Source organism: Crotalus tigris, unplaced genomic scaffold, assembly GCF_016545835.1.
Source record: "Crotalus tigris isolate CLP2741 ecotype Arizona unplaced genomic scaffold, ASM1654583v1 scf7180000020838.190719, whole genome shotgun sequence".
NCBI lineage: Eukaryota > Metazoa > Chordata > Lepidosauria > Squamata > Viperidae > Crotalus > Crotalus tigris.
The window spans coordinates 96384-119789 of record NW_024098209.1 but is presented as its reverse complement, the minus strand read 5'-3'; the positions used below and the strand labels follow the sequence as shown (position 1 = coordinate 119789).

Below are 23406 nucleotides of genomic sequence, written 5' to 3'. Positions count from 1 at the left end.
AATTGTTAAATCTGCAGATAACCTAGATATAAAGATGTCTGATTCCAAGATGCTTAAAATGGGCATTTCAATAGGACAGCAGTTAAGAATGCTTTATTATATATGGCAGTACTTTAAATGCTGAAAACTACTGAACCTTGAAAAACATAGCCAAATTAAAAAAAAAGGTTACAGCCAGCGAATAACAAAAATGTATTTCAAAAAGGTTTATACAGACTGAAAAGGAGAAGCAAAACCTATGCATTTTACATACAAAAATACCTCTTTATACACAGGATTAATCAATGACATTTGAACGATTCACTTCAAAATCCAGCTTTGAATTAATACATTCTAAATAATGTAGTCAACAGTGCACTCTTAACCTTTTGGTGATTATTTCCCTGAAGCATGTATTATGGATACACTAGAGCCAGTTTGGTCTAGTGGTCAAGATACCAGGCTAGAAACCAGGAGACTTATGACTTCTAGTTTTACCTTAGGCACGAAAGTCAGATGGGTGACTTGGAGCCAATCACTCTCTCTCAACCCAACCCAACCCATCTCACAGGGTTGTGGAGAAAATAAGGAGTATTTGGTATGTTCACCACATTGGGTTATTTATAAAAAATAATATAGGATAAGAAAAATCTAAAATAAATAAAATAATCTGGAAGACAGCAATTTTTTATCCTCCCACTTTAGAGTGCAAGGATTTTTATTAAATTTATATGCCTTTGTTTTAGAGTATGGAGATAAGGAATGTATCACACACCCCCAACTGTAAGTTTCTACTAAAAAAAGCTGTGATCAGAGCAATAAATGATCCCTTTGGCATGAAAGGCAGAAAGGTGACTTTGAGTTAGTCACCCTCTTAGTCCAAACTACCTCACATGGTTGTTGTTTGGGGGAAAATAGGAGAGGAAGGAGTATTATATATATTCACCACACTGAGTTTATGTATAAGAAACGCAGCACACAAATCTAATAATAGTACAGGCACTGCTCAACATGACCACAATTGAGCCAAAATTTACGACCTTTCTTGCCTGTTATTAAGCAAATTCCTGCAACTGTTTATTGACACAGCTGTTAAGTGATCTACTTCCCCATTGATTTTGCTTGTCAGAAGGTTGCAAAAGGTGATCACATGGACACTGCAACTGTCATAAATATGAATCAGTTGCCACGTGTCCTAATTTTGATCACATGACTTCAGGGACACTAACAATAGTCGAGTGAAAAATGGTCATTAAATTGCTTTTTTAAATGCCCTTGTAACTTCGAACAGTCACTAAACAACCTGTTGTTAGTCAAGGACGATCTGTAAAGATCATCCATGTCCTTGGAAAGGATTGGCTGGGGAAAATAAGGTCAAATCCAGTCTAAACATCTGGCTGATTCTGTGACCAACCATAATAAGTCACTCCCTTAACAAGCTGCCCGATGCTCCTTCTTCAAAGAAAAGATGGCAGGTATTTATTGTTCCTGTTAAAGAGGGATAACGGCACACGGGAGAAATATGTCTCCCAAGGGACAAGAAGCAAAGTAAGGTATTTATTTCGATGCCAAGGAAGACACGGCGGACCTTTCTTCCCCTTCAAGGATGAATTCACTAAGTTTAGAAGGAAAGTTTAGGCTCTACAACCTCACCCAGTTGCTAATTCATAGGACAGGGTCCATCTCCACAGACGGCAAAGCCGCTAAACCCACAGGGCTCTTCAGCCACGCGTGGGAACCGAGAGGCAGAGAGAGAGCAAGGATATCTGGTCTCCATGGTGCACGGCAGTTCCTCATGGAGCTTCCCGCCTCGCTCCTCTCTTGCAACGGGGTTAGCGGTTCCTTGCGCGGCATATTTCCCCCCCCCCCCCCGGTCCAGCCAGAGGCGATGGAGCGTCAACCCCGTAGACCCCGCCGCCTCAGCCTGCCGCCCGGCCCTAACACAAACAAACAAACAAAAAAAAAGCGAGCGCGCGAAGAAAGGGGCGGAGCTCTCTTGTGGCATCACGAGGTGAAGTTCTTCGCCCAACGGTTTTTCCGCGCGCCCCGCGGCGTGATTGGCCAGCCCATGAAAAAGGCGGGAAGGAGAACGTCTTCTCGTGCCCGGCGGCGGAGAGAACGCGGTGTGGAAAGGTGTTTTTTTTTTAAACGCGCTGGCAGGTTTGCTCCGCTGACGATTGGGAATGGTAGACCGGTAGATGTACGGTTTGCTCTGTGTGCTGAGTGATGTATATCCCGTCTAGGAAGCTACGTTGAGGAAGGACAGAAAAATCCTCCTCTTCGTTTAAGAAGCCGGAGTTCCTCAGACCTTCATCCTTGCCGTGCTTCATCCCTCAGAAATACCTCTTCCATCTCTGGAATTGCTGGAGCCGTTGAGAAGTCTCTGAATCAGTTGCCCGTGCTTTTCTCTCCACCCAGCGAAATAACTTCCTATACAGCTTCTCCAATCTGCATAATAGCTAGTATGCAAAATAGACTCGTTTAAATATTCTTATTTTCAGTAATTCCAGGGCAATTAGAAAACCTGAAGAAAACTTAAAAGGCAGTAGCAGAGCAAGAGGCCTGGGGGGGGGGAGGAAGGAAATGATCAAGTTTCCAGGCCATTTTTATCTGGGGATTGATTAGTGACTTTCACCAGCCATCTATAGATGGCACAGGGAATGAGGGGTCCTTGGTGCTTTTTGAGTACTTGTAAAATCATCAGTGCTCCAGAGGGTTATCTAGTTTGAGTAATGAAATGTCTGCAAGAAAATAGCCAGAGAGTAGTTAAGGAACCCTCATTTCAACCCTGAGCTACAAATATTCTTCTTTATTGGCACAGGGAATGGCCTTGAAGGACAGAGGGAAGATCCTTTGCCAAGACTATGGTCAGGTAAGAGAGACTAGGGCAGTGGTGGCAAACCTATGGCACGGGTACCAGAGGTAGCACTCAAAGCCCTCTCTGTGGGCACACGTGCCATTGCCCCAGCCTTGCCTCCTCCTGCAACTCCTCCTCTCCAGCAGCCCCCCTCGAGCATGACCCACATGGAGCAGCACAGCCAAGAACATGGCAGCCAGGCAGCATAGACAAGACTCTGCCCTCACACCCCATCATGCAGTTGATGCTGCGGGGCGTGAGCAGAGGGTGTGGCTGCCATAGCACTACTGGGCTGCCTGGGCGATCTGCGGCGGGCCCTGGAAGTGGTGAGTGGTTCTGTGGGGGGGCAGGGGGGTGGAGCAGGGGCAGGGCCAGTTTTGGGGCACTCGGTCTCTAAAAGGTTCGCCATCACTGGACTAGGGCCTATTCCAAAAATCAAAACTTGAGAAAATGTCTTAGATAAGCCCTCCCTAATTCACACAAAGATAAAAAGAGTGGGGAAGCACATCCAGGCGTATATAATTCTGTTATATATGGCTACCAGAACTACTGCAATTTCCATCATAAGTTGGCACAGGCTTTATAACTGTGTTGCTCAGCAACAGTTGCCCATCCAAATTATAATGTTAAACAAGGACTATCTATATGTGAGAAAAGATGTCAGATTTCCGTGAAGTCCTACCACTGTAGCTTAATGTTTTTTTCTTAGCAAGAACCCAAGAATATTTTTTATTTTCCACCACTTTCATAATTAGGAGTGGATGATCCCTTAGCTTTATTAGATTTTTTGTTTAAAACGCAAAAATTCTGGCATTCTGTTGTTTTTGTAGCCAAGTGCTGGGATTTGTATGCAGACATTTTTAAACATGTAAAAATGCTGTGCTTGTAAAATGCATAGAATGTTATGACAGAACTAATTCTTATAGTATGCTTTTGTGGAATTAAATCCATTTAGTAGATTCAAAACTATCAGAAAAACAGATAATAGTAGTTTTGCTGCAGCAGATTTAATTATTTCTCTGCTCATGCAAAATGCTAGTTTTAGGCTCCAATTTTATGTAAATGTATTTATGTAAGACTCATCAAACTCAGTAGGATTTATTTCTAAGTAAGCATGCTCAGGATTTCATTGCCAGTATACACTTTCTTTTAGTTAATCCCATAAACAGTCAATCAGGAAGTAATACTGATTTGACTACAAGAACAATTATTGCAGTCTTAAGGGAAAAAATAAAACTAGATGGTTGATATCAAAAAGAAATAAACATACCTTTTTCATAAGTGCTAAATTAGAGCATATAACATATGGAAAAGCAAACAGTACATAGCGCAAACATTTAATGTTATGTTAAAATTTCTGTAGAAAATGACAACCATAATATTTTGAGGTAACCATAAGCCTTTCTTTTAACTAGGTCCATGGTGGCAAACCTATGGCATGCGTGCCACAAGTGGCACACAGAGCCCTCTCTGTGGGCACGCACGGCGTCGCCCCAGTCCTAGGCCTTCAGCTGGGTTTCATAAAACCTTTTCAGTTTAGGCCTTCCCCACGGTATGCAAAAAAAAAAAAAAGGTTCAATCAATCAACTTCAACTTCTTGCGGGGCAAAAAAAAAGATCTTGCAAAGTTGGAATTGATTGATTGAATTTTTTAGTCCCACCCAGTCTGCCGTTACCACCGCAGCCACACCCACCTGGTACCTGACGATATATAAGTGGGTTTTGGGTTGCAGTTTGGGTCTCTAAAAGGTTCGCCATCATTGAACTAGGTCATCCTGTATGGTTTCATGACACGCTGCAGTGGTCCCATTTCATCAATAAGCAGCAACCTACTCCGCAAAAAACTCACCAAGAAAATTCTGTGGAAAAGATCTCAAACATGTCAGATAAGGTGCCCAACGATAAGGACAACAGTAATCCCAGTTTCTGAGGCAGCCAGTGGTATAAGCAAATGTCTGCGTTGTACCCCAGCCAGATCCTTGGGGGTTTTTTTAACAGCCAAATAAAATTTGTGAGTTTCCTATCAGATAAATTTGCTCATGTCTGCTCTGCTTTGGACACTGATTTGACATACCGGTAGTCTACACAGCAATAATGGAGCTATGTTCATGAAATTATTTAGACTTCTTTTACACCATGGAATCTGAAGATGCAGACGGGGTCCTCTGTGGTTACAGTGCTACCATCAGTAATCTTGACCAGTACTCTTCCTGTCTCCTCTGTGTGGTCAGGCAAGTATGTGTGCAGCTGGATTTGGGAAATCAAACACTTTGAAGGAGAGCAAGATATTGCCCATGGCAGGCAGACACAATAGTTTAATTTCTGAATATACCTTTCTTTGACTCAGTCTACACTGACAACATTTTGTCAGTCTCTAGCATCCTTTTCTGAAAAGGATTGTGGAGAACATGGTAGCAGTTCAATCTCAGACAATACTGGAAGTTTTAACAATACAGTTTTATTTTGATTCTTTCCAGTCAAGTTTCAGACCCAGTTGTAGGACAGAAACAACTTTGGACACTCCAGTAGACAATTGTCAAAAACTGGATGGGGCAATGCACCCACCGTGATCTTAGACCTATATGCTATTTCATGCCACATAGTTTAAATTCAACATTAGAAGCAGTCTCCAAAGAGAGCCAAATCATTAACTGGTTCAAAATTGGTAATAAGATTCCTAACAAGACAATGCTGTAAGTAAAATTATCTCTATTCTGAAGTAATTGAATTGGCTGCCACCTGACTTCAGACCCAAATCAAAGTGCTAGTCATTTTAAAGTCCTTCTTGGCCCTATACTGGATTGTATTGAACAATATCTTGGCAAGTTAGTATGTGGCTGGCTAGTACAAACATCTAGAGAGGTTGAGCCAACCTACCTCCCCTCGATAAGATCCATGAGAAGTAGGACAAGAGGCTTTCTCTTCGTTACCCCTAGTGGTGAGGATGGCCTCCTTCCAGATATTCGTGTTATTCCAGCAGACCCCCAGTTTGTCCTTTTGTGTGTTTAATTTTTTTTGTCTTTCTTTGGACTTAACTATAATTTTAACTCCTTACCCTGTATTTGCCACTCATAATCCTAGTATACAGGTGTAGCTTATACTGTACATGTGGTAAATAAATTAATAACTAGAAGATCTTCAGCCTTTTGAAGGTTGTAACTAATTTTTATTGTTAAAAAGAAAGCAAGCTTCTGGACCTTTGACATTCTTTCATGCATCCAATACATTACTCATGATTCAAGAAAGGTAAACAAGGGATTTGTAAAAGCATGTAATTTAAAATCTAGCATATTTCTCTACTGGAAAAAAAGGTTGATTCAATCAAATATGTCATCACACATTTTTAGTAATTTCTGAGTTCCCAGTCACTTGGATCCCTGTCAGCAAGTTCATGCACTTTCATTTTCCCCTGTTTGCCCCAGGCTCTGAATTTTTTTTTTTAAAAAAACCTGGTGACTAAGCGATGTTATGCCAGTAGCTGATAATTAGCTAAATTTCATAGAAACAGGTTATATAATCCAATATGTTATTAATATTGAGTTGTATTTGTTGTTGCTTTTATTGAGTGGCACGATTGATCTTGGGAATATGTACATTCATAGAATTATTGCAGCATGAACTGGCATTCAACTTTGCACTGATGAATATTTCAAGCAGACTGCACGGTTTATATCACTAGACATTGCAGATGTTGAAATAATGACATAAACAGAAAATGATGTGGATTATGTAATATTTCAGCTGTCGGGGAAGATATTCCTATATTTTCAATATAGGACCAATATTTTCAGGAAGGCTTAAAGGTCCACACTTATGTATAATAAAAATGAACTAAAACAGAAAAATCTGTTTTACAAATGCATTTTACAAAAATGAATTTTACATGCTTCTTGGATGTTCATATATGGCTTGAATTAGGAAATATGGTAAATAGAATTAACTTGTCATTTTTGATATCCTTAAAAGAAGCAACATTTATAGGAAAAGAGTTTTAAAAAAGCATAATGGCAAATAATAGCATCACAATGCAAGTGTTGCTCCTTTGATACATGTATTCACATTGTACAAAAGGGGCAAGGCTTTTATCATGGGGCTACATAGGCCATTTTGCTTTTTTTTAACCACCTCACTGACACTATTGGATGTATCATATTTATTTATAATACACATACATTATCAAATTTTAATGCGTACAAACTAAAAATAGATACATTATGGTTCAGCCGAACAGTTTTAATATATAATTTTGTGTAGTAGACATCTCTGCCTTGGATGTGTATGGATGCAATGAAGAATCATTTTGCATGAAAGCTTTCATCAGGTCCCAGAACTGAGATGATAAAACTTTCATGCACATGATATCAGGATGAATGTCTCAAAGTACAGAAATTGGTTTGTAGTATCTGGGCTTGAGTGACCTAGTGTGGTTGTTGTTCTGCTGGCATAAGCCAGCCATTGAAGTGAGTAAAAAAGGAAAAGCAGCTCAATTCTGGCCTTGAAGGGCAGCTGCAGTGTCACAAAGTGTAATGGGCTGACCTGGCTCCTAACCACGACTACTATGGGAAGATTTTGAGGCAGAAGTCCCATTGGTCCCACCTTTATATAGATGTTAGGGTCTAGAGTCCTAAGAGGACTCCCACTTCCTCAGTTGCTGGGGGATATTCCACTGGTCTAGCCTAAAAATTGAAGACAGAAGGAGAGAAAAGGTCTGCCTGGAATGATTTTGGCTGGAGGAAAAAAAAACCTGGAGAGAGAAGTTAAGCATGTGGAGCAGTTGTTGGTTCCTGGTTGGGAAAGGAGAAGAAAGATCCACAGATGACTTCTCTGGAAGAATGGATGTGAAGACCCAGATGGACAAGAGCTCTACCCAAGGCTCAAGAACAGGAAGGCAAAACTGGTTGCAAATGGCAGCTTCATCCAAGATCAAAGAGGGGAAGAAGGGGATAGACTGTTGCTGGCAAAGTCCTGGTCTCTGGGGAAGGACTGGGCAGAAGACTCACAAAGGTTTTTCTCCCAATTGAGAGAAAGTGTTCAGCTCAGCAGATTCAAGAGAAAATCAAGCCCTTTTGAGCACATTACAGTAAATTCCAGCCATCTGAAAATCTCATGCTAATTCTGGAACTACTTAATGATGATAAATTCACCAATCATAAAGAAAAGACTTTAAACAATCTGCAGAATTCCATTTCTTGTGTTTAGTAAAAGCAGTAGATGAGGATTCCTCAGCTGATCAGCAGCCATTCCCACCACAATCTACTAGTATTTGATTGTCAGCATTTCCGCAAATAATTTAATCATCAAATAACTGGGTGTCCAATAGTGATCTTGCCATGCATTTTGTTACACTACTATTTTAGAAGAGGACAGTCTTCTACATCTTTAGGGAAGAGGTATTTTATCTAAAATCAGAGGGCATCATCAATTGAGATTGTTTGCATCAAAACACTCTTTCTTTAATTCCTTTCTAAATTCATACTGTGTGGCTTCAGTACCATTTTACAAAATATTTCTAAGTGTTGTTCTTTCAAATTCCAAATGATTGGAGTTTATTATTTCCCATCCTCCCCTTTCAGGCATATGAATAAATCTGGGTGTGTTGCATTTATTTTCTATCTTGTTAAGGAAATATTAGGAAGCCAAGAGAGTATAATAATTTTCATTCAAAAATTATTTTCCTTTTTGCGACTTTCATTTATTCTCTTGAAAATGTCGTCTTGGATTTGCAGCAGACATATTAATTGTTTCTTGAAGATTACATATTTTGAATTGTGAGCATATGTTAGAAATGGAATTGCTGCCTAAAAGATCACTTAATTTCCCTTGAAAGCTGTCTTCAACAAATGCTTTGATATTCCTAGCCAAATATAATAAGTAATCATTTTCAGCATGTTGATAGTACTTGTTTCTTAGGTGTATTTATTCAAGTGCCAGGCAGAGAAATTCTCTGCATTTTTTCTGCTGGTTCTTCTTCAGCTGTATTAAAGGGAATTTGCTTTTGAAATGGCCAAGAGAATTTCAGAGGTATTCTCATGTGCATGGACTGTGGTGTTTTTTTCATTTACAGTATTTAATTACAAGGTGGCCCAGGAATGCACATGAATATCATATCTTTTATTGCACAATCATCTTTTCAGCATTCTATAGCCTCCCTAATTTTACATGATTTGATCTAAAGATACGGCGTCATAATGGAACTCATCCACTTAGGTTTTTTTAATTACTAGTCATTTTTAAAATGGAATCATATCCTTGGGAAATTATTGGACAATTTCTCTTCCCTCTGGAGAAATTCAAAAGAATCATCTTCTCAATTCCCTTGCTCATAAATTTAATGAAGAACTTCAAAAGTCTTCAAAAGAGTCATTGGATATGAGATGGGCAGCAGATAAATTTCATAATAAGGCAGCTTGTGTCTAAATTTAGTCCAGCATTTCCATATCAATCCCATGATTAAGTCTGCTATCTTGTATGTATTTACAAGGAGTTTAACATCTAGGAAAAAATGCACAAAATCACTCTATAACTCCTATTTACATAGCAAACATTACACTAGTGAAGCTGATATATGTTTGAAAATATTTATTGAAAGAAATCTAAGACACAATCCAGGAGAGAAATCTTCCAGAAGGGTTATCCAAGTGGACAAACCATGAGGCTTCTTTCTTTAACAAGAGAGGAAAAGAAATTAACTATTTTATCACAGGATAAACTTAAAACAATCCTGTTCTGTATAGATTTCATACAACCTAGGGAATAGCCCACAGATCTGTCTTTATGGTGGACCGACAGTTTTTACTCATTCATCATAAAAGGAGAAATACATTACCAAAAGAAAGGAAAAAAAGATTTCATTGGTATACATACAATATGCATATGCTAAAATTATTTTATAATAATTGTTACACAATTTTTTCATAATGGACAATTTCAGGTAATTTCTCTCCCTTTCTATGATTTTCTATTTTCTAATATTAAATTGAACTGGATGGCTGTTAAAACAGGATATCGTCATATTCAGAATTGTTTGGTACATTGTGGAGAGAAAGGAAGATACGTAGGTATTGTGTAGGCAATAAAAACTGAAGCAAATTAATCCTTTGGTTTATTGATTTGGCCATTCATTTTTCCTTCCAAAATTATTTGGCTTATCTCAAATAAGCCAAGTCACTATCTTTCCCCTTACAATCTAGAGTTTTGCTGTTCGTTTGTTTTATGGCAGACATTAAGCTCCTGGTGTCCTGAGCATTTCATACTAGACTTATTTTGTCTTCATTTCTTAGCTCACCAGAACTAAGGTTACTGTTGAAGAGTGCTCTAGTTCTTCAGAATTATACTCATAATTTTTGTTTACTTTTTCCTGAGTTCAGCATTATTTTCATAATTAATCGTTCAGTATCATGGCAGGATAATGAAGTATGCCTGCTTTTGTGCATGTGTGGTTGGGAATTAATTTCCCTGGGTCTCTTCATAATTTGAGACACTCTTCCAATCTCTTTATATTAATGAAATTCTCAACAAATAACCACATCGGCGGCATATGAATGAAAACAAAACTATGTGATGGAAGAAAACTGCTAATCCAGGGCAAGAGAGAGGGAAAAACAACTTAAATATTTAAAGCAATGAGCTTAAAGATGATTGGAAAAAAATGCAGCTTTTTAAAACAACATTAAAATTCTGCTTTCCCCATTTTATTTAATACTCTACATTTTATACTTAATGATATTATCACTAGATATAATTATCACTAGATTAAGCACAGTTCAGAAAAATACAGCTATTTTCTATAATTCATTATTCAGTCTTGCATTGTAATGATTTATTAATTCAAGTGCACTTGGCCAAAAGTCCTCTTCTTGATGTTCTCTACTTGTGCATGTCCTTCACCTCATCTATGCATCCCTAACCCCTCACAGCAAGAGACCTTCTCATTCCAGCCTGTTGCAAAGGTAGACTGAACCTGATCAAGGTGATGTGGGAGGACATTAGTGTTTTCAGTTAGAAAAAGGAAGAAAACCTACTAGGTAAACATGCTGGGTCACATGAAGAAGAACCTGAAGAAAGGCAGTGACCTGCCAGACTAAACCCAGGGCTGACCCTGTGCATACTTCCTTAAGACTCTGTGCCTCCATGGAAATATCCCTATCCCTGCTTTGGCTGACAGAAAGACCAAAACTTTGCAAGGCAACATAGCTCAGGACAATATTGATCTTGGGGGATACTGTCCCTGAGATCTTAGCCTACCATCAACTCCCACCATGCCAATCTTCCCACCAGTAATCTATCTTGGTTCCCTGCCCCATTTTCCTCTTGCCTGCTTCATCCTCGTGCCTCCTTGCAGCCCCCCAAAATCAAGTGCAAATATATTGCTTTCCTTGCTACAACTTTCTTCAAAGGAACTCCATGCTTGCTGGGCAGTGGCATCTGCGGGCCCAGCAGTAAACCACTGTTAACTACCACACTTGGAAGAATTCATGCTTGAACCAGATGTGGCAGTAAGTACTTGTTGCGCTACTGCTGCCAGGGCAGCAGCAATGACATCCAGCAAGCAAGGAGAACAAGGAGGAAAGGTGCAGGAAAGATGAAAGATCTATGTTTGGTCTGAGAAAAAGGAATCCCGGTGCCCTTCTCTGTGTCTTACCTCTAGAACAGCAGTTCTCAACCTATGGATCATGACCCCGTTTGGGATCAAACAACCATTTCACGGGGGTTGCCAAACAAGTCTTTCTGCCATTTTTTCCCCCTTTAGCTGTGCTACTCCCTCTTATTCTATTGCAGTGGTTCTCAACATTTTTAATGCTGTGACCCCAACTGGTCGTAAGTTGAGGACTACCCAACCGGTCGTAAGTCGAGGACTACCCAACCAGTCGTAAGTTGAGGACTTTCCCTGCCTGGGAGCGCCACGCAAGCATGGTGCCGGCCGAGGTGTAGCTGGCAAGTGGCAGAGATGGCGCAGGCTGACCACCGGCTGGGCCACCAGCTGGCCCAGCACAAGGGAGGTAAGGCACTCGCCGGGCCCCACACACACCAGCAACCCTCCCTGTGCCCACCAGCCTCCCACCTCTGGCCTTCTTTTACTTACATTTTTAGTAGTTGCTCAGCAGGGAGAGGTGGAAGCTTCCAGACAGCTCGCCTTCGCTGCAGACAACTTGCAGCACCGTTTGCAGATTGGGGCTTTTGGCGGGCTCAGCAGGGCAGAGACAGCCTGGACAATTCCTATTGGCTTTTGAAAGCCAATAGAATTAGACTCTATTCAAGAGAGTCTATTCTATTGGCTTTCAAAAGCCAATAGAATAAAGGAGTAGCACAGCTAAGGAAAAGGGGAAAAAATGGTGAACTGCGTTGTTTGGCGACCCCCGTGAAATGGTTGTTCAACCCCAAATGGGGTCGCAACCCACAGGTTCAGAACCGCTGTTCTATTGGCTTTTGAAAGCCAATAGAATAGACTCTATTCAAGAGACTCTATTGGTGTTCGAAAGCCAATAGAATCTATTGGTTTTCGAAAACCAATAGAATAGACTCTCTTGAATAGAGTCTAATTCTATTGGATTTCAAAAGCCAATAGGAATTGTCCAGGCTGTCTCTGCCCTGCTGAGCCCGCCAAAAGCCCCAGTCTGCAAACAGTGCTGCAAGGAAAGCTTCCCTCCCTGCTGAGCAACTACTAAAAGTAAGTAAAAGAGGGCCAGAGGTGGGAGGCGGGCGGGCGCAGGGAGGGTTGCTGGTGTGCGTGGGGTCCGGTGGGTGCCTTACCTCCCTTGGGGTGGGCCAGCTGGTGGATGCCCTGTGCCCTCGCTGCCGCGTGCCATGGCCGCCAAGGAGTGCTTGGGCCTGCCTGCCGCCACACCGAACGTGCGGTGGCCAAGGTAAGGCTAGCAGGGCAGCAGCGGGTGCAGGGAGGGTTGCTGGCGCACATGGGGCCTGGCAGGTGGCTTACCTCCCTCCCTTGGGCTGGGCCAGCTGGTGGCCCAGCCGATGGTTGCCCTGTGTCTCGCGGCAAATGTAGACGGACGCGCGACAGAGAGCAGAGGAGGGGGGGGAGAGGTTCGACTTCCACCGAGCTGCCGCCTCCCCATAGCCCTCCACGCCAGCCGGCTCCATCGCCAGACCTCCCAGCTGACGGGCGCAGGAGTTTGGCGCTGCGGCGGCCTCCCCTTCGCACCGGCCAAAGCGTTGCCTTGTTCGTGGGAAGGGGCCGAGGCCAGTGCGCCTGGCGGGCATCCCATGGTCCCTCCGCACACGCACTCGCCGCGGCCACTTGGGAACTGGGGCGCCCCTCGGCCTGGCGGCGTTATTGGCAGCCTCTCCCGCTTTACAAGCGGGCACTGCCTGAAGAGAGCGGTCAGTGCAGCGGAAACTCCCGCGGGAATCCCGGCCGTGGGGGGTGAGGCAGCCGGGGTGAGGCGGCGCAGGGTGGGAGTCACCCGTTGATCTCAGGGCCGGCCGTAGTACCAGGGTCGGAGCTCCGGGCTGCCGTCGGGTGGGAAGGGAGATGCGGTGGGCGCAGCAGCTTTTCTGCAGACCCGCCTTCCTCCTTGGCGTCTTCGGGGCCCACGCCGGTGGCTGGCCGGGAACCACCATGCTTGGGTGAGGAGTCAGCAGTGGCCGGCGCAGCCCACAGGTGCCGGTGCTGTGCCTGTGGGAAAGCGGGCCTGGCTCCCGCTGTGTGGAAAGGGCGAAGCGGCCGTGCCTCTCCGGACTCCGCTCCCGGCCGGCCTCCCCCTCGATCCTGGGGCGGGCAGGTGGCCATGGGAAGGCCCCACGGAGCATCGCCGGCTGCGCTGCTGACTTGGTGGCCACACCCACTTGGCCACGCCCCTGGCACCCGGTGATGAATAAGTGGTTGGCGGTCACCACAACATGGGGAACTGTATTATGGGGTCGCGGCATTAGAAAGGTTGAGAACCACTGCTCTAGAATTTGTGGGTGTTCCAACACTGGAGGTCTTTAAGAAGAGCTTGGACAACCACCTGTCTGAAATTGTATAGGGTTTTCTGCTTGGGCAGGAGGTTGGATTAGAAGACCTCCAAGGTCCCTTCCAATTCTGTTATTCTATGTGTCATTCCTGCAACTGTACTGGCAGCCAACTCCTCACCCATTGAAGCAGAAGCTCAGCTTCTTTCCTGAGGCACAGTAAAATGAATACTTTCTAAAATATATACTGTATATATATGTATATGTATTCTTTTGCTCTTTTAATCTTCTACATAATGGATTTACTTGTTGCCTTACCATAACTAGAACAAAACATGCTCTGCAATATTTTTGTCTGGGGCTTTATAATCAATTCTGCACATAAGTACAAATCAACCTGAAGTTAAAGGTCTGTTCAGGAGCTCCAGCAGGGCAATACAAATTTCCAGTAGTCCTGTTCCCACAATCATCCAGGTTAGCCTCTACCCAGATCATTCTAGCAGCACATAAGCATAATAATTGAATCAAACATTGTTCTGAGAACAAACAAGCCTTACTTACTTTCTCCAGGAAGTACTGTTAGTCTTACACTGGGAGCAAGAAGAAGCTTTTTGGATGAGAAGCGAAACATTTTCAAAGAAAAAAACAAGAAAGCCCAGTTGTATTTTGGAAAAGCACCTTTGGGACAACCATGACCTGGACAATTGAAAATCTCCATAGACAACATTTTGCAACATCATTCTTTCCTTATTGGCCAGACACGCAACAGCTTGGGAAGTATGCACCATTGTGATGGGCCTTGTCAGGAATACTACTTGCAATTTATCATGCAATTATAACTTAAGCACAGTACAAGTTTAGGATAAAACAACAATTAATAATTTAACGTAAGCAGTCATGACCTCATAATCTGTCGGAACCATGACAACAAAATAAGGAATCTCTAAAACAGGCATATCAAACTCGCGATGTCACATGTTGCCGGCAATGGGGTGGGCACGTCTCCAATATGATTAAACCGGCCCGCGGGCCGGCAGTTTGACACCCCTGCTCTAAAACAAAAGGCCTGTAGCACATAATATTGTCAAGAATAATGAATTCAGATTAATATGTAAGGTTTTTTTTAAAAAAATAAATTCATAGGGATCTGGGGGAGGGGGTAGAATTTTTAGTAATTTTTAAAGAGATCTGACTCCAAGTGTAACCATGGTAGAAGCTGATTTCAAAGAAACAGAGCTAGGTGAAAAGGTTTGCAAATGTCATGGCTATTCTAGGAGGCTGAGAAACCAGTTATGCCTGACCTGATAACAAGATCATGCACACTAGCCACCCACAGCTCTTTGAAATGTTGAGTCCATGTGCAGGGCATGATATGTCAGCACCAGCAATATACCTGTGACCTTCATGAATACCAGGTCACTGTAATGATTGGCAAAAAAAAAAGTAGGTAGGGGAAAAATAAGTCTCAGAAAAATATAAATATTACAATTTGAATGCAAAACAAGGGAAGAATGAGGACTTAGGTAGCCCAGCCAACAGGCTGCTACAATAATTCAAGATAATGGAATAACAAAATTGGAAGGGGCCTTGGAGGTCTTCTAGTCCAGCCCCTGCTCAACCAGGAAACCCTATATAAATGGTTTTCCAATATCAATATAGAGATCAGACCGAATTTCAGTGAAAATATAATAAAAAACTGGACACAGCCTTAGCCCAAGCAAAGTTCTGGACATCACTTTGACAATAAGCAGATGATGTCTGATAATATTAAGTCATGAGAAAACAACAAAGAATATCCTTCAGCAAAAAAAAAACATTAAAAGGTCCTCAAATCACTATATTCTATAATTGAACACTTGCTTGTTCTTTTATTAATTGTTCTTTCTATTTAGCATTTTGAAGGGGGCCGGGGAAGCATACTAGTTGCAGAGGCATTTGGGGGTAGGGCAGTAAATAATTTTACATAATTGTTCTGGATTAAATGTAACCTTTAGAGGGTTAATCAACTATATCAGTTAAACTGCTTTTGGTATTGTGATACACTTTCCCCTTACAGACCCAATTAAGTACATTGGAAAAGCACTTCTGGGAATAAAAAGCAAGGAACTAGTTCTAATGATTGGTTTCATTCTGAGGACACCAGTGATACAGTGACAAATAAATGAGACCCTAAATTGGTTTCCAAGTTTGACTGTTGTTTATGGTAACTAGTAAAGAGAAGGTAAGTTAAGAAATATAAATAAGGTTGCTAAAGATTATTCTACTCTACTCTACTTTACTCTACTCCACTCCACTCTACTCCACTCCATTCCATTCCATTAGCAAAACTCCTACTTCATGGAACATTTGACATGGGAACATCCTTTGTAACCCAAAAGATTAAAATTTATTTTAGCTGTCAAAATCTTTTCTCTAATAATGTTTTCACATAGCTATGTTCTGATCAGCAAACTTTCTACACTAATATTAAATAATTAATATTACTTACCAATATTGCTTTTTAAAAGAAAAAAAAATCCTTTGTATCTTGGGGGATTACTAGAGTGTAGTCTTTAATTAGTCATTTTGTTCTAAGGGTTGGAGTTCATTTTAACTACTTATTTCCCATTATTTTTTCTTTTGAAAATATAATAATAATAATAATCCCCAGTGAGGCACTACCTTGACGTGGTTGTGGGGCTTGTGTACTCTGAGGAAGATGAGATTTATGCCAGAGGTTCAACCATACTGGACAGGTCTCATCAGAGGAATCAGACGAAGAGTGTCTCTCCCATAAAAAATATGGTGAGACGTAAATTTCAGAATGCCATACCGGCTGGGATGTCGCCCAGGTTAACAAGGTCCGTGTTAGATAGTGGAGTTCCTGGATATCTGGTGAAAAATGGGTTACAGGACTCAGGACTGTTGGCTGAGCAACCAGGGCCAGCAGCTGCAGAACTACTGGAAGAAAAGGTGTTTACCCGTCGCAGATACACAGTGATTGAAAACAAAGAAATAATGATCTGTTACTACAGATCAAGTCCAACAAGAAGAGGATATCTAAAACGAATGCACCAGTTCTGGAAAGAACAACATCCAGAATCAGAAAGAACAGAACAGAGACTAGCAGATCAACGCCGATTTATAACACGAAACAAAATATTCACAGAAACAGAATTGGACGAACTGCAAAGGTTTACCCAGGGCAAAGAAATCAAAGCCTTACCAGAAGTAATTCAGAATGTAGAGGCAAACCAGGGGGGGTTGGCAGTGAAGGAATCCAGCAGAGATATACAACTGTTCTCATTTGGAAACCAGGCACCTCTTCCTCAGGAAGAACAAAACCCTCTAACTAAAGAAATAAAAGAACTGAAACAAAGAATAACTGAGCATCTAGAACAGCACAAAAACAACAGAATAAGGCTGCCTGCATTGAAGCTTGTTCCAAAGAAACAGCTAGCACAAGCATTAAAAGATGCAAATACTGCAATATCAAGTATAAGCACCAATTCACTGCAAGAAACAAAACAACTAATGTACAGCACAGCTGCAGTTATAACAGAATACCTGGGATGCAAAATCAACAAAGAAGAAAAACAAACAAACAGTGCACCACAAAAAATGGAAGGATAGACGAGAAAATAAGATCAGCAAGTTAAGATCACATGCAAGCAAGCTAGAACAGATGAAAGAAAAGAAGCTGAAGAACAAGACCAAAGAATACCTAATCAAGAAATACCACTTAGAAACAAGGAAAATCAAGGAAGCACTGGAAATAATAAAGCAACAAATAACAGCTATAGCCAGGAAAATCAGTAGATGTAATGCTCGAATTGCAAACTATAGGCAGAACCTCCAATTTCAATCCAATCAGAAATGTTTCTACCAATCCATCAATGGAAAAACTGCAATGAATCAGTCAGTACCTGACAAGGAAGAAACAGTGCAGTTCTGGAATCAGATATGGGATAACCCAAAGAAATACAACAAGGATGCGGCTTGGTTAAAAGAGGTGGATGCAATAAAACAGAAGTTGAAATGAAAGAACTAGTAATAACAACAAAAATGGTAGAAAAAAGAGCAAAGAAAATCAAAAATTGGTCAGCACCAGGTGAAGATGAACTGCATGGGTTTTGGTTGAAACATCTAACTGTTATACACCCACTCATTTCCAAGCAGTTCAACAATATACTACAAGGAGGAGAAATTGAAAAGTGGCTAACAACTGGAAAAACCTACCTAATAATAAAAAATCCAGCAAAAGGGGCAACACCAGGCAACTACAGGCCAATTACCTGCTTACCAACAACTTTCAAATTACTAACTGGTGTGGTAGCTGATGCAGTACAACAGCATCTAGTTGAAAACAATCGCTTTCCACCTGAGCAGAAAGGAAACCGCCCCAATAGCAGAGGAACAAAAGATCAACTCCTAATAGACAAAATGATCTTGGAAAACTGCAAGAAAAGGAAGACCAACCTGAATGTGACATGGATTGACTACAGAAAGGCATTTGACTCTCTGCCACATGACTGGATAATCAAGTGCCTAGAAATAACAGGAGTCAGTAGAAACATCAGAAAATTTGTGCAAAGATTGATGGCATAATGGAAGACACAGTTGCAGATCAATGGTGAGAGACTGGGAGAGGTTAATATCAAGAGAGGAATATTTCAAAGAGATTCATTGTCACCATTACTATTTGTTATTGCACTGTTTTCTCTGTCAACAATACTGAATAACTCAGGACATGGCTATCAAACATCAAAAACATCTACCAGACTATCCCATCTCCTTTACATGGATGATCTGAAGCTGTATGGAAAAACATCATCTGAAATAGAATCGCTGCTCCACACTGTCCGTATATATAGCCAAGATATTGTTATGGAGTTTGGCTTGGACAAATGTGCCACACTTACTATCAAACAAGGAAAAGTAGTGAAAACTGAAGAAATCAAGATGCCCCACGAAAATAACATTAAGAGTCTGGATGAGGAAGAGTAATAGAAATACTTGGGTATCCTTCAAACTGACAACATCAAGCACACTGAAGTCAAGAAAAAGGTTAGAGGTGAATACATCAAGAGAGTGAAGAAGATCTTAAAGTCCAAACTCAATGGAGGGAATACCATAAAGGCAATCAACACCTGGGCAATCCCAGTCATTAGGTACACAGCTGGAATAGTGGACTGGACTCAAGCAGAACTAAAAGCAATGGATAGGCAGACCAGAAAAATAATGACAATGAATCATGCCCTTCATCCACGCAGTGACATTGATAGACTTTATCTACCAAGGCAAATAGGTGGGCGTGGAATGCTACAAGTACATCGGATGGTTGAAGAAGAAAAAATGGCTTTGGAAGAATATCTGAAGAACAATGATGAAGATGCACTGAAATGAGTATATCAGGAAGGTTTACTAACTACTGGAGAGACCAAAGTGGCCTACAAGAAAGACCAAATGAAGAACAGAATAGAGGCATGGGAAGACAAAGCACTACATGGCCAATACATAAAAAAATAGCTGGGAAAGCAGATATTAACAAGACCTGGCAATGGCTAAGAACAGGAAAATTGAAGAAAGAGACCGAGGGACTAATTCTGGCTGCACAAGACCAAGCCTTAAGGACAAACGCATACAAAGTCAAAATTGAGAAGACAGCAACAGACAGTAAGTGCCGCCTATGCAAAGAAGCTGAAGAAACAGTGGACCACCTGGTAAGGTGTTGCAAGAAGATTGCACAGACTGACTACAAGCAGCGGCATGACAAAGTAGCAACAATGGTGCATTGGAAGATCTACAAAAAGTATCATTTGCCTGTAAGCAAAAACTGGTGGGATCATAAAATAGAGAAAGTCATAGAAAATGATAAAATTAAACTGCTCTGGGACTTCAGAATTCAAATAGACAAGCACCTGCAACATAACACCCCAGACTTAACAACTGTCGATAAGAAAGACAAAAAAATCTGGATAGTGGACGTGGCAGTGCCTGGAGACAGCAGAATAGACGAGAAAGAACTGGAGAAGATAACAAAATACAAAGACCTACAAATAAAAATAGAAAGACTGTGACAAAAGCAAGCAAGGGTAGTACCAATAGTCATAGGCTCCTTGGGTGCAATCCCAAAACAACTGGAGCACCACTTGAACACGATTGGTATTGACAAATTCGCTATTAATCAATTGCAAAAGGCGGCCTTACTAGGAACTGCTTCCATCCTGCGACAATATCTGTAATACCATCAAACATCCACATCTGCCTATCCCAGGTCCTGGGTAAAGACTCGATAGGTAGACAAAATGCCAAATCCAGTATGAACATCTGGCTGACTGTGCGATGATCCATAATAATAATAATAATTGAAAGGTTCTAATAACTGAAGCACCTGACATAAGAGGACCACAGATGATTAATTAAAGGCTCATCTTCACTAATGTCCAGTCATGCTGAACAGAACAAAATAAAAATAGGCAGAATCTCTGCATAGGAGATTTTCATTTGAAGGTATAAAATTTCAAAAAAATTCTGGTGATGATGATGATAATAATAATAATAAATACCAATCTAATTTAGGAGGAAATCAGTAAATACTACATTATGCAACAATACACTCTGAATTCTTCCAAGTGGCCTAGTGAAGATGCTCGCTCCCACTCAGAAAGTTGAGAGTTCAATCACAGGAACTGATCAATGTTTCTCTCTCAGGGAGCAAAGAGAAAATATCTGCTGCAAACTGCATGTAGGTGTCAAGAAGGACAGTAAACACTCAGTTACCCTGACTCAATCCCTAATTAAAGGATTACAGAGTCATAAAAAGAAAAATAAATAATCTGGATTCTCCATATAAACTGAGTGTGGAAAGAATGACAATTCCAGGGAAGGGACAGAAGCTGGAGTGTCTTACTACTAGCAGGTAAAATAAGCTTCAGCTCAGGTAAAAGTAGCTTTGTTTCTTATGATGCCTTTTTTAAAAGTAATTAGTGGAACCCAAATAAATCTCTAACAGATAATTGTATTCCTGTGGGCCTTTGGTAATTAGGACAAATGTTTCATTGCTACATTTCTCCTTCTTCCAATTAGAACATGCCAATTAATACTGATTTGTAACTAGCCCAGGAAAGAAAGGAAGCATTCAGAAGAAGCCTTAGAATTGGGAGACTAATAAGGTCAAGAGAAAGATCCTTAAAAGAAGCTGAAGTTAAATGTGTGAGTGTTTCACAGAGAAAGAGAGAAATCATTCACATTAATGAAATATCTAAATATGAATATTTAAACAATTATATTTATGGATGGTTTTATAGAAATTTCAGGCATATCATGTACAAAACTCAAGATGATCACCAAATGGCAGCGAAGAGAATGTTTTCTGTCTTTCTTTATTGTAATCTAGTGCTTATCTGGATTGTTGCAGTATAGATATGGCATTACTAAGAAATTTAACATTCATGAGGTAGCAATAGCCATAGCACATAGACATACAGTATATACCACTTCATGGTGCTTTACAGCCCTCTCTAAACGGTTTACAGAGTCAGCATATGGCCCCCAACAATCTGGGTCCTCATTTTACCAACCTAGGAAGGAAGGAAGGGATGTCTGTGGAAAGCAAACAAGTGATAGATAAGATGCCTAACCATCCATGGAAAGCAACTAGCCTTCAGATTATAGGAAAATCTCTAAATTATGTACCCATTCTTTTTGAAAACGTGCAATCCTATTTAGAACAGACAACCATCAGTCTCCATCTTGCTGGGATTCAGTCTCAGTTTAAAGATCCTCTTCCATCTCATCATTATAGTCAGGCATTACATCTGAACCTGCACTGTCTCCCCAGTTCAAGTGTTGTGGAGAAACAGAGCTGAGTGTCATTGCACATTGATAACTCCCAGTTCCAAAAGCCCTGAGGAATTCCCCACGTTCCGTGTTAGATGTTAAACGCACTGGGGACAAAGCAGTGTCCTATGGCATGCGACAGCATAGCTGCCAGGTATGGAGCCACAGTCCCCAATATTATTCTTTAAGACCATCTCTGCAAATAGAAACTGAACCAATATAAGAGTGTGCCACAATTCACATAATTGGCTTAAGTGAGTACTATGAATAACAGTGTCAAAAGTTGTGAGGATCAGAGAGGAGTAACAGATTCCCTCTTTCCCCAAGGAATCATCTGCCAGAGCAATCGCTGGCATTTCTATCCCAAACCAGACCTGAATCCAGATTGAAAGGGACTGAAATAATCGCTTGGCTATCTCAATATGATGAGATGAGCAGAAGTCTAGAGAACATGTGGTACCCTAGCAATCATCTTCATCTTTAAGCCTCATAAACTGAAAGTGACCCCATATCATTGGACAGACCATGTAATAAATAGACACTGCAATATATATTTTGTCTAAAGCACAAATGCAGATGGTTTTATCCTCAAGTTGTCCTGAAAATCTACTTTAATGGGGCTTATAGATCTTCCAACAGTGTGTTGTCTGGGGCAGATGACAATAAGCCAGGGGTCTTCAAACCTGACCCTTTTATGACTTGCTGGCTGAGGAATTCTGGGAGTTGAAGTCCACAAGTCATAAAAGGGCCAAGTTTGAAGACCCCTACAATAAGCGCTTCACCCCTCTGAAGAGCTTTGCTGGACAGCTGCTTGATGGCGAAATGGAGACCACAAAATGAGCCATCACGTAGTAGGCATAATCATAGCCAGTTGACCTCTTAGCAAAACTCACACGACTTTTACTCTTGTTATTTATGGCCTGTTTTATTCCATGGACTTCCTAGAGAACCAGGGAGAAATGTGGTTCCATAGCACCAGAGAGCACATGTAGGAAGCATTGTGTTCATGACTCGTCAGTTTTTCTATTCCAGGGTCAACAAGGACCTCAACAGGATCGTCAGCTTCGGCTCCTGGAAATTCTGTGAGAACATACATTTCTGTCCTTTCAAGTTCTTATATAAGGGTACAAATTATGAACAAATTATATCATTAGAACAAATTGGAAGACATGAGGAATACTAAGCAGAAAGATCATAGGAAGCTTTCAGCTCTGGGTCATGAGAGAATAGCTTGTTGCTTATTAGTATGATGAAGTGAAGCTTTAGAGGTTTATTTAAAGTAGTTAGTAAGAAAGCTCAGACATTGCATAGGTTCACACAGAGAGACACAAACTGCAATTTCCTAAGATCAGTGATTGTAATTTTTTTCCCCCTCTGATACTGATCTTTATTTCCTCTATAGGTAAGCAAACAAGATGAAAAGTATATCTGTTTCTGGGCTTCTGTGTTTTTGCTCTTTCTAAAGCTCAACCATCTGTGTGGCTGTGGATTCTCCTAGGCACCTTTGGGGGGGGTAGCATTTTAAAATCAAATTGGCTTCAATATGGGACTTGCAGAGAAAGGGGAAGGAACCTCTCCAAACGTTTCATATTTCTAAAAGATACGATCCTGGAGTGTGCCTTTGGCTAGTCAGCTCTGGCCATAAGAAGGCAAGATTGCCATCACAGCCAAAAATTTCTTCACCTCTGTAGATTAGAGAGATGATGGGACACCCCTTGACCCCCAGGAGGAAATAATAACCGAAACATGGCCAGTTAAAGGAATCAAAGCATGTAGATGTTAATGTGATGAATTAGATCCAAAGAAACCCAGGTTCAGATATGATGATGATGTTGTACA

At 41.1% G+C, this 23406-nt stretch overlaps 1 protein-coding gene and 1 long non-coding RNA gene across 3 annotated transcripts in view; one reads left to right on the top strand and one right to left on the bottom strand.

Annotated features, from left to right (window-relative positions):
* The window catches only part of PLCZ1 (phospholipase C zeta 1), a 42821-nt gene extending 40987 nt beyond the window's left edge, over positions 1–1834 (bottom strand). For both annotated transcript variants that reach the window (XR_005559794.1, XM_039368567.1), the window contains exon 1: positions 1746–1834. Coding sequence is in view for 1 of the 2 variants with exons in the window: in XM_039368567.1 (XP_039224501.1) it covers positions 1746–1756 (11 nt within the window). In the remaining variant the exon portion in view is untranslated. The remainder of the gene's footprint in view (positions 1–1745) is intronic.
* A 291-nt stretch (positions 1835–2125) lies between these two features.
* LOC120319575 lies at positions 2126–7100 on the top strand. Its single transcript, XR_005559795.1, has 3 exons — positions 2126–2441; positions 2801–2851; positions 4958–7100. It is a non-coding gene; the product is annotated as an uncharacterized LOC120319575 (long non-coding RNA).
* The last annotated feature ends 16306 nt before the right edge of the window (positions 7101–23406 follow it).